A 16,283-nucleotide genomic window follows, 5' to 3' on the forward strand; every position below is an offset into this window, starting at 1 on the left:
TCCTGTAATAGTCGGACAATCCAGAAAGAAATCAAGTAACAGACCCATCATCTGAGCCCAGATACCTTTTAATCAAAAGCAAGATTGATTTAGAACCTCAGATAAAATGATCCCAATGCCCACCATAGTTACCTTCAGAGCAGCTGTCCCGGCATACTGTCTGCTGATAGAGTCACCATTGTTAGCCCACATTATCTGGTAGATCCGATTGCATTTCGCAGGGAGTGGCTGTTCTGGGGGCATCACACCGAGTTTTTTGAGCTAAAATAAACACAATGGTGGGTAGATGATGAATGAGAAACTAGAGCAGGAAATGTATTCTACAGAGAAAGAAGACGAGCTGCCATATAGTTTAGGTTCCTCTATAAAAGAAGTGTTTTCAGACTTTATTTCCTTAACTATAGGTGTGTGTGTGCAGGGGGTGTTCATGTTATAAGAACACTGGGCAGTCAGAGGACAACTTTTGGGAGCTGGTACTCCCTTCCACCATGTGTGTCCCAGAGAGCAAACTCACATTTTCAGGCTTGGTGGCAAGTACTTTACCCACCGAGCACCTCACTGGTTCCCTCAGACTTTATTTTTTATTTTTTTAATATTTATTTATTTATTATGTATACAATGTTCTGTCTGTGTGTATGCCTGCAGGCCAGAAAGGGCACTAGACCCCATTACAGATGGCTGTGAGCCACCATGTGGTTGCTGGGAATTGAACTCAGGACCTCTGGAAGAGCAGGCAATGCTCTTAACCTCTGAGCCATCTCTCCAGCCCCAGACTCTATTTTTAAGACAGTCTTGCTATGTAGCCCAGGCTTGCCTAGAGTTCTGAATTCTCTGGACTCAGGCTCATGAGTGCTGGGATGACAGCTCATTTCTTAAAAACTAAACTCCTGGCAGATATGGTGGCACACACCTTTAATCTCAGTACTCAGAGGCAGAGGCAGGAGGATCTCTGTAGATTCCAGGACAGCCGGAGGTACATACTGAGACCCCGTTTCAAAAACAATTATTATTAAATGAAGTATTACTACCAATTACTATAACTGAATAAATATAACTAAATGTTTACACTGTTGTAATTTTTTTAATGTATAGGCTACTACTACTATTATATTTTGCCTGTTCCCATCCTCCACCAGCCCCACCCTACCATCCTGCCAGTGCTGGCCAAACACAAAATCACAGCCCAAAATACAAAAAAGTGGGTTTGAGCTCAGCGAAAAATGGAGAAAAAAAAACCCAAACAACTACATAATACCCCAAACAGATTTAAAACATTTGCAAGTTGAGTATTTAAGAAAATGCCACTACATCTACTTCTACTAAGTTATATTTTCCAGGGTTTTTTTTTGTTTTGTTTTGTTTTTTTTTTGGTTTTTCGAGACAGGGTTTCTCTGTGGTTTTGGAGCCTGTCCTGGAACTAGCTCTTGTAGACCAGGTTGGTCTCGAACTCACAGAGATCCGCCTGCCTCTGCCTCCCGAGTGCTGGGATTAAAGGCGTGCGCCACCACCGCCCAGCTTATTTTCCAGGTTTTTATGCAAGACAAATATTCGCATGCTAAAAAATGTTCCACAAAACATTTGAACTTCAAAACGATGTTGCACTACTTACTCATGCACGAAGCGCAAACTATTTTAAGGTGAACATTTGGAATCAAAGGGACTCCAGATTACCTGATGCTCCATGACCACTCGCGCAATGGCAGCTTGGACCACGTTGGTGCGATCTAGGCAGTCCATGCAATTGACTCGGAAAATTCCTTCTTGCTTACATATTACCCCAGCTTGATCGACCCTTTAAAAGAAGCATGGGATTAATTTACAACTCCAAAAGGTTTTCAAGAAACACAGCTCTTAAAAACATGCAACAGCAGCAGCACTAGCTGGCAACGGCGCAAGCAGAGCCGTATACTGCAGGCGTGCTCTGCAGACTCCACTGCTGAGGTGCAGAACACCCTGGCGGTGAGGTATTGCTACACCCATCTGAAAACTCAAAAGCAAGACAGGAGGAACCAAGAGAACAAGCGACTCCCCTCCCTCTAAAGATGGCAGAGCTGCCGTGACCACATTTGTAGGTGGTTATAAACCAGGAGGCTTTTAAAGCCCGTCTTGTTCCTCCCTTTCTAAGTCCAAGTGGAACTATCTAAAACACACTAAGCGGCTTCTCCACCTGCCATGGAGTCATGCAGTAAGTCTCTGCCCTCTAAGTTCTCAGGCCACCCGTGCATGTAGGCTTAACGTCTACTCAGCTCTTCTCTCCTGGCCTTTAAAACCTTGTTCCCCCTCCTTACACCTACCTCCTGGAGTCTGGGCATCTTTTCCTTCTTTCACTTTTGCCTAAAAACTGAATGCCTTTAAGCTTTCCTTCCCATACGAGAAATGGCCAAAGAGGAAGACAAAATGGAAGCCACAGAAAACGAGAGGGACAAGCTTAAGACCTTTAAATGCAGTGGCGACACTCCACGTCATTTCCCAACCATCTGAAGTGTTCCCCATTCACGGAGAGCACTTCCTAGTCTACTGGTGGCACTCAGAAAAGGAAGGAGACTGAACTGTCAGCATAACCATGTTTCAGTTGTCCTAGATGAACACACGACTTCACAGAGCAAGCTCAAAACAACTTTTTATGAAATACTGTGCTGGTCTGAACAAGAATGGACCCACAGGCTCATATATCTGAGTGTCTGGTTCCCAGGAAGTGGAACTATTTGGGAAGGCTGAGGAGGTGGCCTTATTGAAAGAGGTATGTCACTAGGTGGGCTTTAAGGTTTCAAAAGCCCAAGCCATCCCCAGTTAGCTGCCCTCTGCCTTGTGTCTGTGGCTCTGATGTAAGCTCTCAGCTACTATCCTATCATCATGTCATGCCTGCTCCTCTGCCTGCTGCCATACTCCCTGCCATGATGGTCATGGGCTCTAACCCTCTGGAAGCAAGAACCCCAAATTAAATTTTTTTAATAAGTTGCCTTGGTCACAGTGTCTCTCCACAGGTACAGGAAAACAAGTACAGATACATACCAACACCACTTCATGTCAAGAATAATGTCGTAAATGGCATTCGTCAGGATCTGAACATTCTCAAACTTCATTCCTCGGCTAAAACACATTTCCCAAAAAACAAACAAAACCAGTCTTTAGTATTATAACAGACTTATTTTTTAATTTACTTAGGCTAAAAGGGGATGAGGGTGTAGCTTAGTGGTAGAGCAATTGCCTAGCATGCATAGGTGCCAATCCCCAGGGGCATTAAAACAAACAAAAGCTGAGAATGGTGGCGCACACCTTTAGTCCCAGAATTCGAGAGGCAGAGACAGCTCTGTGAGTTTGAGGCTAGCCTGGACTATCCAGTGAGACTCTATCTCAAAAAACAAAAACCCAAAAACCCTTAAGATATTAGATTTTATATTTAAATCACATTTTTATTTACCTATTCTGTGTGTGTGCATGCTTGGGATGTGGGGCACACATGCAATGGTGTGCACAAGAGGAGGTCAGAGGACAACTTTCAGGAGTTGGTTCTCTTTACCATATAGATTTTAGGGATCAAATTCAGGTCAACAGGCTTGGCAGCAGGCATCTTTATCCTGAGGCATCTTGCCAGCCTCTTAGGATCTTTAAAGTGGCTCAAAAATCTTAAAAAGAACTGTCACCACATATACATGATTTCAGTACTACCGTATACTAGGGAATTCTACAGCAAACCTGCACTTGAAGGCATAAGTACAAACACAGATGAGTTGAAGCAGTCCGCACAGACGCCTCTTTCCCTACAACTCTTTCCAACCCAGGTAAACTCCCAGGCAGAAGGGGACTGCAGCGAAAGCCCCTGCTCTCAGAATACAGGTCAATTGAGGGTGTCAGTAACAGAACTCACTTCCTGCTGATCAATCAAGCACAACAGGAGTTTATCTAGAGGGACAGGAGCACTGCTCCTGGTGAAGACAGCCAACAGGATAACGACATTCTACCACCTCTGCTATGAATGATCAAAGCCAAAACCAGAACTTGAGTTCTCCATAGGATTCGGAACAGAAAGATTGTAAATACTTCAGCAACAGTTTCCTCAAAGGCCTCATCACAAACACGTAGCAGCAAGTGAACATTACACCTTTCCCTTCTGAGCAGAGAAGGACGTCCCTTTAGCAATAGCAGCCTCCCAGGAAGACGCCTTACCAGTGCTCGTGGAAGTCAAAGGAGACATAGGTGAGCTGTGAGTTGTTGAAGAGCAGCACCTGCTTCAGGTAAGCATCGCCAATAATCTTCTCCCGTCCAGCCTGGTCGACCAGGTTAATAATAACCTGTGAGAACGAAGGGCGAGAAAAAGCTAAGGCCAGCTACACCTCAGAATCGTAATGTGGAATTACAGTTAGCAAATATCTTCTAGTTGTGCTTAGAAATCAATCCACTCAAGCATCAATTTTCCCGTAAAATTATTTGCTATATAAATTTAGTTTTATAAGAACTATTGACATCAATGGTGATCGATCTATATATTTGCACTAACCAACAAAAACACATAGTAAAACATGTTTCTTAATATTTTTTAAAGTGTTTTTTTATCATGTGTATATGTGTGTGTTTACACTTCCAGGGGCTCAAAGCATCAGATCTCCCTAGAATTGGAGTTACAGGCAGCTGTGAGCTGCCTTATTTGGGTGCTGGGAACTGACTTGGATCCTTCTGGACCTCCATCTCTTCAGCCCAAACAGTAGGTATTTTAAATAGGCAGAATAACTTTTTTAAAAAAAATCTACAAACTAAACATTGGAAAACTACTGAAATATGTAAAAGAAAACCTGAACAGATGGAAATATCTACCATGTTGCTGAATCTCAAGGTACAATATTGCAAAGATGTCAAGTCTCCCTAGATTAATCTATATCTTCAACAATCCCAATCAAAATTCAACCAGAATCTTTCCATAGGCAAGACAAGTTAATTCTAAAGTTCATCTGAAAGAGTAAATATTTGGGGGAAAAATTTGGAAAGCAATAAACGCAGAGGAATTTTCCCCATTTGGAGCAATTCTATGTATACTACATAGCAGACAAGCCTGTAGAACAAAACACACAAACAACTCAAGAGAACAGGCTGGCGGCCAAAGACCTGAGTCCACGGAGCAGTGACGGGTATACTAAGCACACCACCGGGGACAAGCACACAAGACTATGCCAGGGGCACTGGGAAAACTGTCCATAAGGAAAAGAGAATTACAGTAGCACCCTACATCTTTTTAGTGAAACACAAAACAAATTCTAGATGCATCAATGACCTGCATGTTTTTCTTCAAGTTATATTTTAAAAAGAGTAATTTTTCACAGCTGTAGGTGGGAGCATGACCTTCTAAGCATAATATAAAATTTAGAAGACAAAGAAAAATAGAGATGTGATAACAGAAAAATTTAAATCTATGTACAAGTGACATTATAAGCAAGGGTCAAAAAAAAAAAACCCAAGAAACAAAAAACAAAAACCAAGGAACTCTCATGAGAAACTACCACACAAAATCAACAATTTATAGAGTACCATAAATAGAATAAGAAAAAATCTGGGTAAATTCAGTAAACAAAACAGTAAGCTTGATACTATAGTCCTGTTAACAGCCAAATGCACATGTTAAGATATAAAAGTTTTTACCTACATACAAGTAAATTTAAATACTAAACACAGAAAGCATTGGTGAACACAGGAAAATAGAAACACTGTTTCTGGGAGTATAAGTTGTACGACCTCTTAAAAACGTTTTTAATTTACTATTGTTTATGTTGGATGAGTGGATGGGTACATACATCGTAGTGCACAAGGCAGGGATCAGAAGGCAACTCTGTGGACTTTCACTGGCTCTGGTGTGGTATCTCTGAAAGCAACTGAATGGTAAATATCAACTTCAAATGTATATACTGTTTAATTCAACAAGTTTGCTTTCACAAATGTATTGTGTAGAAACAAGTACCCTAAATAAGCATGAAAGATGTTTTCTTATATTTACTATTACTATTTAATATTAGGGGGCATGCACATGTCGAGGTGCTGGGTGGGGGGAGTTAAGAAAGCAGCTTTGTGGACTGTTCTCTCCTTCCACTGTACATGGGCTCTAGACAGCCTTCTGGGACATCTTGCCAGTTCTCCATTCTCGTTCAGCTGATTTTGTTTTTCTTCCCTTTTCTTTCCCTTTTTTCTTTTCTTTTGAGAAAGGGTCTCACTATGTAGTACTGGCTGTCCTGCAACGTGCTATGTAGACCAAGTTGACCTCATACTCAGAGAGATCCACCTGCCTCTGCCTCTGGAGTGATGGATTAAACAAGTGTGTCACCACACCCAACTTACTATTTTTTTTCAAACTGAATTTTTAAGTAGTCCAGACCTTGAACTTGCTGAGTAGCCTAGGCTGAACTAAACCTTGGAATCCCCTCTACAACCTCCCAGGTTCTGGGATTACAGACATGCACCACCATTCCCAGCTTGATGATTTCTTGCAATAGCAAAAAGTACTAGTATTTCCTGAAGGTCCGTCAATGGGGAAAAGGCTGGCAGCCAGAGATCTTAAATAAAATAAAACCACTGCAGAACAGAATACACACAGAGTTCTTTGTGACCGTGCTTCCATTGTGAATGTGCTGGTGTCAGGTAATTCTTGCTACAAAAAATAAACCACCGACTCAAATCTCAGAAGAGTCCGGAAGCAGTAGAGCTGAATTCAGGGATCCCAGAAGCCCCTGGGCACTGGCTCTTTCCACCTTCACTATTGTGCCACTCTCTCCATTGTTTCTTCCCTAGCAGCACACTGGATAAACATCCTGCCGGTTCATTCACAGTCCTGATACAGCTGTAAGAGTCCTCCATCAAATCCAGACACGACAACTGCTGGGCACTGCAGGTCCTGGGATACCTTTTATTAGAAGAGCAGGAAGCTCTGCCCATACCATACATTGCTGTCAAACAGTCCCAGCCCAAACCAGTCACAGGCAAGAGCAATGCTGCCACCACGGCTGAGTCACACTGACCCTGGGCCCTTCACCCCACAGAGCAATTACCCAGAGGGACACAGATAAATAAACACTGCCAGGCTACTGCTGGAAACCAGGAAGTGTCTGCTCAGTACACACACCTAGAAATCGATGTCAGAGTCAACAGGAAGCAGAGAACGAGTGTGGGAAGACATTGTTCCCTCGGCTTGCACACCTCAGTATTGCTCCTTTTCTCAATTTTGTGTTACTTTGAAATGTGGTTTATTCTTTTTAATGCTACTTACAATTAGGACTATGACTCACGCATGAATCAACTAACACTATCAAGGGACTCAAATGCAGAGTGAGACCAATCATTCCTGACCACATCTGATCCCACATGCCTCCCTGAATGCGCCGTGTTCTGAGGCCACAGCGAGTGTTCTTGCATAAGCACCCTCGACGGAACACATTTGTAGACTTGTTTTCCTATTGAAGTGCTAATTGCCTCCATCCTTTCCCAAATTTGATGTTTCTCATCTTTATTCCTTCAGTCACTGCAGTGTGTGAGTCATGGTTTTAATTTGCATTTCCCGGATGACTAGTGAGCTGACGCACCTCTCATGTGCTTTTATGACTTTGTAAACTATCCTTTTACATAGATTCTGTTCAATTCTTTTGTCCAGCTTTCTTTTGGAATGTACGTCATTAATGGGTCTAGAAGACACTTAAACACACTGTAAGATATAAGACCAAATCCTAACCATTAAAGATTTACTTTATGTGTGTTTTGCCTACATGAATCCATGTGTCACACGGATGTTACAGAGACTACAGACACTTGGCACTGTGCCTGGCTGCACGTGAGCTCTGGGGATCACGCCCAGCTCCATGTCATACCTGTGCATCGTGTACTTTACCCAGGGAGCCATCTCCCCAGTCGTTACTTTTATTTTTTTAACAATTATTTCTGGTTTTGTTTTGTTTATTGAGACAAGGTTTCGCTATTTAGTACTGGAACTCACTATTATAGACCGGGCTGGCCTCAAACTCACTGAGATCCTCTTGCCTTTGGCTCCTGAGTGCTGGCATTGAAAGTGTGTGCTACCACATGTCTTCCTTTCTTTCTCTTTCTTCCTACATTATGTGTGCTTGTGTATGTTTGTGTGGGGCTTGTGCATGTGAGCACAACTGCACAGGGAGCTCAGAGATGTCAGCTCTCTCTTGGAGGGGGAATCACAGGTTGTGAGCCATCTGATGTGGGTGCTGGGACCCACACCCAGGTCCTCTGCAGAGCAGTACACTCTCTTCATCACTGAGGCATCTCTCCAACCCCAAAATAACTGTTTCCTCGATGGGCATTGCCCTTTATTAAATGACAAATAAAATGTGATAGACAATCATACATCGAAACACAGAAAGATAAGGTAACGGCTTTTGTAAATCCTGCTTATGACTTAAAGTCAAAGACATTATGCTGTCCCCCGAAATCTTCAGTGCTTAACCTTTCACATCCAGACCCAGACCTTTCTCAACACTGTTCTTATGTATGTTAAATGGGCAGTGGGTATCAAAAAGAAAAGTACAGTTATATATATCCGCATATTTTATTTTAATTAATAATAACATTCAAAATGCCTATGCCAACTTATGTTGCTGCTAACAATATTTGAATTTTCATTATAAAAGCAAACACTTGCCTTTAACTATTATAAAACCTTCTAAATTTTTATGTGATCATTAAATAATAATTGTTTGTTCCTTTCTATTTTTTCTTCCTACTCCCTATGAGACTATGGTTGAAACTACATGAAATCTAAACACTAACTTGGGAAGAGCTGAAGTCATTCATGAACCCGGGAACTCCGGATTTTCTCTCCTTTCATGCGGTATTCTGCTTTCCTGAGTTTGTTTGTTTGTTTGTTGTTGGTTTGCTTTTTTCTTTGAGACAAGATCTCACTATATTGCCTGGCTAGCTGGCCTGGAACTCTGTATGTAGACCAGGCTGGCCTTTTAAAATGGTTCCCATGTCATTACACAGTCAGATTGGTCATCCCTAATAGACAAGAGCATTACTGACTTTCATATCTTAATCATGTATCAAAATTATTGAACTTGTTTTCCAGGTAGTGCTTTTCAAGCCATTCTGCTTGACTGGATTGCATGTCCACGTGTGAGCGTGTGGACAGAGAAGAGAAATGCAGGAAGACATAAGTCAACCATCCCTCCAGCAGGGCACGGCACTGAGATGCCTAGCTTAGTCTGCAACGGCCGACAGCATCTAATCTGCCTCCTCCAAACAACCCAAAGCAGCAGGCGCCACCGTCATTCCTAGGAACAGTAAGAGTATCCTTAGCTTAGCGTGCTTAACCTTCGCGCTAAATGTGACTGTTTAGTTACGAACAGTACATTGGGTTTTAATTCTACATATAAGGAAATTTTTCTTACTACAAATCAAAGCCCACCTGTTTTTTGTAAATTTTCAGCTGTTCTTCAAAATGGGCACAGAAACAGTCAACCGTTTCCTTCTCACCTGCAAAGAAGCAACACGAGATGCAGTTCTCCTCCGAGAGCTGTGACAGACGAGGGCCCACTCCATCTTTACACTGACTTTTTCATCAGTTACTGGCAGTTTAAATGTCAGACTGCCTAACCATCATTTCCAGTTAGACTGAGCTAAACTGCATCAGTAAGTGCCATCTGTGAAATTATAAACACGCACGTGGCAGGCACACGTATGTGCACTCACGCACACCCTACCTTTCAGTAAAGGTTTCACGTGACATAAAAGATAAAATAAAAGATGACATTTGATACTAAAGTTAAAATATTCTAAGGAATTAAAATTTAAATGTTTCAAAATAATTTTTTAACGTTTTCGGAAGAGCCACTTGACAAGGTACCTCTCTCACTGACTTCCTGCATACTGCCCTTTGGCGAGCACAGGCCCCACTTCTGCAGACACTGGCTACAATCATCCTTCCGAAGCTAACTGTGCGGGAGGATAAGTGGCAAGGCAACAGCAGGTCAGAATGGGAAGTGAGGAGCTTTCCTGCAGAGCCAGAGAAACTGCAACAGTCAGTAAGGACTCAGTCCAGTGTCTACCGCCTCACCTCTGTCACCTGGGAGGACACAACGTCACAGTGAGAGGCGTGGCTTTTGTCGCTGTTGGTTTTAGCACAGGGTATTGAACAGGGCCTCCAGCAGGCTGGTCAGGAAACCATACCTCAGCTGTGTACCCCAGCCCTGGGAATTATTGTTTTGATATGAAACAAATTCAAACCTAAAAAAATCTGGCACCCAATTTTTATTTTAAAAATTCTCATAGAAGGAAAAACCCTGTCTCAAAAAAAATCAAAAAAAAAATTCTCATAGAAACCTTTATTTGCAAACCAAATAATTGGTATGCTTACTTTTGTCCAGTCGAGGTCTTGGATTATAGCGATACCCAACCTGGCTCCAAAAGACCGGCACAGAGCCTCGAGTTTGAATGAATGACAGAGTATGGTTATGAACATGAATTAACTGCTCAGTCTCCACATAATTTGCAACATTTCCATTTTTATCCACTCCTCTTCGTTTATAGCGCATTCCTGAAGGAAAATTAAACAGAAAGCAGCAACAGTTATAAAAATGTGTTTAGCTTGGTTTGGTGCCAAGCTGCAGCGCATGCTTGATAGTTCAATGCTCTGGAGGCTGAGGCAAGAGGACTGCAAGCTCGAGGCCAGCTTAAACTATACAGAAAAACTCTCAGAACCAAACCAAACCAACCCCTGCACTTAGTCTGACTAGATTAGGCTTCCTAACTGACCGTCTACAGGAAAGCCTAGACACAGCTGGCAGGTAAACAACAACATACACAAGACCACAACTGTGCCCATCATTGTTGAGCTGAACCCTTTGGGTGAAAGGCAATGGTTTTCCCAAAGGGGTTAGCCCTGGAAGGCTTTATCACTGTGGCACAGGCTTTCAGCTGGAACCCTGTACTCAGACACACCAAGTGACTTTCTTATCTTCTGCATGCAGCCACCATTCTGTCTGCTTTACTCACTCTTCCCGCCCCTCGACTGCAGACACCAGGCTCTAATTGCATCACGGCATTTGGAGTTTGGAGCTCACTGTGCTTGCAAGACCAAGATTGTTATTGGCACTCAACACAGCTCGTGTGCGTGTGATCTGTGTGTCTTACAGCAGCCCCCCCACTCACCGGCTCTGTGCCGACTCCTGCGAGATATGAGCGCCACCAGAAACCGTGGGTGGACGTCATCCACACAGGTGGGCTCCTGAAGGGGGGTCTCTGGGCTGCTCTTCTCGTCATCAGATGACTCGCTGTAATTAACCACAAGTTCTTCAATCTGCACAAAACCCTGGATAATGGGGATGATCCAAAAGTCCACATCCGGAGTCTAGAATGGAAATAAATGGCATGTTGTTCATATTCCACACAACACCGCTACATGCTCAAACCCAAGTGACAGTCAACACATACTGCCCTCAGCTTGCTACAAGCATAAGCCCTTTCTCAGCCCCATTTTCTACTTACTGGACACTAGGGTGAGAGCCAAAGGGCCTTCCCTTCTCTTTACAACAGTTTTCCTAAGAGCTGATTAACAGGGAACACAGCACAGGTGCCAGACTTCCGTACAAGTTCAAGCTCCACCACCCACAAACTCACTGACAGACTCTCGCTCACCTCACTAGGCCTCAGTATCTTCCTCTGTGAAATGGGACTACTACTGCCTCCTAGGGCTGTTGTGAATAATGAACAGTGCATGTAAATAAGGCACAGGGTCTTCCTAGAGCAGTCAACAAATGCAGCTCTTAGTCGAGGAAAGCAAAGCATTTAAGTTGATGTCCAATCCTCACTTGCATCCTATACCAAAATGGAACCAATCCTGACCATTTCATTACAAAGCACACAGTTGGCTTTAAAAAAATTAAAAAAACTACTTGTTTATTTTCATGTGTATATGCCTGTTTGTCTGTATGTGCATGGGGTTTATATAGCACCTGCAAAGGCCCAAAGAGGGTGTCAGATCCCCTGTAACTCCAGTTACAGGGGATGATGAGCCATCTAGCAGGTGCTGGTAACCATAGCTAGACCCTCTTCAAGAGCACGCAGTGCTTTTAACCACTGAGCCATCTCTCCAGACCCCTGCATCTTTTGTTTGTGAGGGGGCTTCTCTCTGCAGCTCAGTCAGGCTTGGAACCTTAGGAGATTCCCTTGCCTCGGACTCCCAAGCACTGGGATGGCAGGCATGTGCTACCACGCTCAGTTTTCTCGTTGTCATTTGTGGCGCTGGGATCAAACCCAGAGCCTCATGCACAGGTGAGATGAAGCTCCACAGCCGGCTCTCCCTCAGCCCCAGCTCTACTTCACATCCTGCTGCGGAGAAGCACGAGTGCCACCAGCTTAAAATTCCAACAGGAAATGAACGATAAAAAGCATTTCCATAAATGTCTCACTTGAAATGTTCTCTAACAGAACCAGGAGGGCTCTGTTCAAAGTCAGAGCTTCCTTCTCCTGTGTCTTTCAAACTAAAGGCACTCCGATTTTAAACCGCAGACACGATCAGAAGTTCAGTGCCAGTCTCACTACATGTTAGGTCTGAAGCCAGTCTGGGCTACACGAGATCCGTCTCAGGAACACAAGAGTAAGACCCAGGAGACCAGTCAGTAAAGAGCCGCTGGTTAAGGTAAGCCAGGCATGGGGTATATCCTTGGAATCCTAGCACTGGGGAGGTGGAGAAAGTGGCTCCCTGGGGCTCACTGGTCAGCAAGCCTGGGCCTACTTGCTGCACTCCAGACCAGTGAGAGACCTTGTTTCTAAATAAACCAGGTGCCTGAGAAATGACATCTGAGGTTGTATTCTGACCTCCACTCAAGTATACTCAAGAACACACACACACACACAATGTCAAAATAATAATGAAATAAAATGAATATTCAAAAAATTGTTTGTTTTGAGATAGGGTTTCCCTGTGTAGCCCAAATTGAACTGGACTCAGTCCTCCTGTCTTAGCTTCCAGAGTGCTGGGATTCCAGACATGCCCCGCCATACCCACTTTGCAGCATCAGTTTCAAACCTCCCTTTCCTTCTGCCACTACGCTCTTCGGGGGCTGTGTCACAGCTTCATTCAGCTTTGTGGTCTCTATTGGCTCTTCAGAGGGTCAGGGGAAGCAATGAGGTGAAAGACTGGCCTGCATTCATCATTTTCACCACCATCCTCACTACTTGTACTTTTGCTCTAGCAATAAATCCAAGATCCTTGACGGGAACATGGGAACATAGAAACATATGTTGCCAACTGTCACCTTTATCCTAGACACAAGCTTTAAACAATAATGTGCAAATGTCTGGCAAAAGCTCTACAAACACTGGAATTCCCCACTGCCCACATAGAGACAAACACTCATTACCAACACCGTATCAGAGCGCTAAGAACAACCCATGCCTCAACCTCAGTAGAGACAAGCTAGGCATCTGTCTAGAGATGCCACTGCATAAAATGTCAGTAACTGTTAGGAATCAACAGTGAGGAGGAAACGGGAGGAAAGAAAACAACTGAAAGGCTAAGAAGAAACAACAGAGGACCATGCTCCATTGCTTTTGTCTAGAGCTCTGAGCACGAGACCTTCAGGAGTTCCTGATGGCAGGAGAGTGGTTTCTGATGGGTTTGGCTGGGGAGTGGCTATCTCTATATAATCTGCCCCTGAACACAATAAAGGGGGCATTCTTGGGGAATTCAAGGATGACTCGTGTGGCTGTCTCTCTGTCTGTGTGTGTGCCTGTGTATTTTAACCTCCAGCCCCTTGCCCGAAGCTCGCAAACTGGGTGCCAGCGCACAGAGTGCAGACATGGGGGTGCGGTGCGCAGCACTGAACTCTCTGAAATCATCATCAGAATCAACCCTGATTCCCTTTAGTCTGCCCATCTCATACATCCTTCTCACAGTGACCAAAAGTAACTATACTCCAGTATTTCTGCACAAAGGAAACAAAGAAAGGAGCCATTGAATCAGAAAGAGAACAGGCAAGGTGGCCCAGCAGGTGAAACACTGCCAAGCAAGTACAAGGTCCTGAGTTCAATTCCAGGGTCCCACAGTGAAGAGAGAGGCCCAGCTCCAGATAGCTGCTCTCTGACCTCCACACATGTCATGGCAAGTGCGTGCCGCACACACGCATGCACACACCAATAAAATATGTAAACAAATATAAACAAACCAGAGAGAGCTCCATGCAACCATCTCACCATATCCTGTGGTTTCCCCAAATACCTCTCACGATAAAACCCTGGGAGTCCTGGTCGGGCCTTAAAGATCCATCGACACCACGACCAGAAGATAAACCAGAGTGGTATCATAACGGAAAAGCAAGACTCTGCATTCCCAATGGATGTAAACACAAACAAACAAACAAACAAACACGCATCTTTTCAGGAACTCTGAAGATATTTTGGGGTTCCTGGGCTTATTACCCCCCACCCTCTTTTTCTGGAGCCCTCTTTTTCTGGCTGTATAGCCTAGTATGGAATTGGGACAAGCCTCTCACGTCAGCCTCCCAAGTGCTGGGATTACAGGTGTGTGACACCACACTTAGGTAAATAACTGCTGTCAGCCAGGCTGTCTGCAGAGGCGGTGCCGCTGGAACATGCCTGAAAGCAGTGTCCTCACTTTTCTCTTGATAAATGCTCCTCTTCAGTGGGTGGAAACACCCTAATAAGATTTCAAAATCCATCTTGATATAGGGACATTTGCTTAACAACAGCAACTAACAGGGGATTCTAGAAGCATCTACTCACACCAATCTCAGTGAGATCTTGGATCATGTACTTATTCCAAAAGAATCGGTCATCAACCTAGAAGAAGCGGAAGGGAAGAATCAGCTCAGCACACATGACTTCAGTTTCCTACAAGAGGCAAATAGGCAGAGATCCAGGAGCCAACACTGCCTGCGCTGTACCTTCTTCCAGAGGGGACGGCCATCGCTCTCCCTGGTGCTCTGCCTCTGCACGGAGTTGGTCAGGTCATAGGTCAAGCTATAATAGAAAGACTCTGAGTCCATGAACATCTTCAGCAACTCCTCAAGTAACCGCCTCTCCAACTTCTCCTTCTCTTTACTTTCCTTAACCTGTAAGAAGTCAGTCTGTAAGTACCGGAGTCAGATGGAAAGATTACAGATAACGCAAGCCTTCAAGTAAGGACAGCCCCCAAGCTCGACGCTCTTCTGATTAAAAACAGAAAGCTTCCAGATTCATCTAGTTACCCTCAACTTATAACTAATCAAAAATGGATTTAAAGCCCATGCCAGTCAAACTCTTACTTTTTTTTTGTTAGGAGCAGACACGTTGGATTTGATGTGCGTCAATGTCTTCAGTAGAAACTTGGAGTCATCAGGAGATGGTATAATCTTCTCCGGCTTGTTAATTCCAAAATGATGCTTCTTACAGAGCTAAGGAAGTTTTCAAAAGGATGAATCATTATTAATTATCATCGACTCTAGCTGTCCAGAGTGAGCGCTACTGCTCACACGTGGGTTAAAAGTGACTCCGAGAGCTAATGAGACGACTAGGCAGGTAGACACAGCTACGGCTCCAGTAATTAGGAGCCACACCACAAATAAAACAGGAATACAGGTAAGGATGGACTTAGGACTAAAGGCAACAAACCCAGGTTCAGCACAGTTTATGCTTATCCAACATGTCCAAAGGATACAATGTTCTGGTTGAGGTTATTAGTACTTTGAAAACTGGCATCTAAGAACAAAACATTACAAAATACACAAATCTGCTAGGCCTCAAGGTCATTACAAACATCTGCGTTAAATATTCATTTATGCTAATTACCTGAGTGTTTTGGTTTAAAAAAAGAAAGTCCTATGTCAGCTCTACAGGGAATGTTAAAAGCTGGACCTTTCAAAATTCTCTCTTTTTATCTTTACACACAGTAAGGAAATCAGCAAATAACATGATTTGGGTCCAGAGATTAGTTAAATTTAAAGAGCAGTAATTAGGGGTCATAAAAAAATTTCAATCCAACTGGCAAAGGTAAGAGGAGGGAACACGAATATAGATGTGTTGAGACAAGAACAGGGGACAGACAGTTTCAACAAAGGAAGGCTGGTGGGAGCCAATTAAATGTTTTATTCTATAAGCGGCCTTGGTCATGGTGACCCACAGGTCAATAGAACAGTAGCTAAGACAACTGTCTTTGTTTTTATTTTCTTCATCTGCTTTACCTCAGTTTGGAAAAGCATTCATTTGGGCCTACTATCCCTTAGCTTCTTATCAGAAAGTCCAATAACTCTGAGAACTGAGTATATATTTTTAAATTTTATTAAAAA

General features: G+C 43.5%; 1 protein-coding gene across 7 annotated transcripts in view; it reads right to left on the reverse strand.

Moving 5' to 3' along the window:
* Positions 1–16,283, reverse strand: part of Inpp5f (inositol polyphosphate-5-phosphatase F) — an 82,105-nt gene that overhangs the window by 21,885 nt on the left and 43,937 nt on the right. For 2 of the 7 annotated variants that reach the window (XM_041666390.1, XM_041666392.1), the window contains exons 4-13: positions 15,264–15,392; positions 14,904–15,071; positions 14,743–14,799; positions 11,149–11,347; positions 10,355–10,534; positions 9,407–9,474; positions 4,168–4,292; positions 3,013–3,090; positions 1,672–1,792; positions 133–261 (exon numbers count right to left, since the gene is read on the reverse strand). In XM_041666390.1, the coding sequence (XP_041522324.1) occupies positions 133–261; positions 1,672–1,792; positions 3,013–3,090; positions 4,168–4,292; positions 9,407–9,474; positions 10,355–10,534; positions 11,149–11,347; positions 14,743–14,799; positions 14,904–15,071; positions 15,264–15,392 (1,254 nt within the window). Of the gene's footprint in view, positions 1–132; positions 262–1,671; positions 1,793–3,012; positions 3,091–4,167; positions 4,297–8,587; positions 9,273–9,406; positions 9,475–10,354; positions 10,535–11,148; positions 11,348–14,742; positions 14,800–14,903; positions 15,072–15,263; positions 15,393–16,283 lie in introns of those variants that run through there. The other 5 variants (XR_005975772.1, XR_005975773.1, XM_041666393.1 and 2 more) reach the window with 5 other exon arrangements.

Source organism: Microtus oregoni, unplaced genomic scaffold, assembly GCF_018167655.1.
Source record: "Microtus oregoni isolate MIOR12 unplaced genomic scaffold, Mior012 000016F_ref0000370, whole genome shotgun sequence".
Lineage (NCBI taxonomy): Eukaryota > Metazoa > Chordata > Mammalia > Rodentia > Cricetidae > Microtus > Microtus oregoni.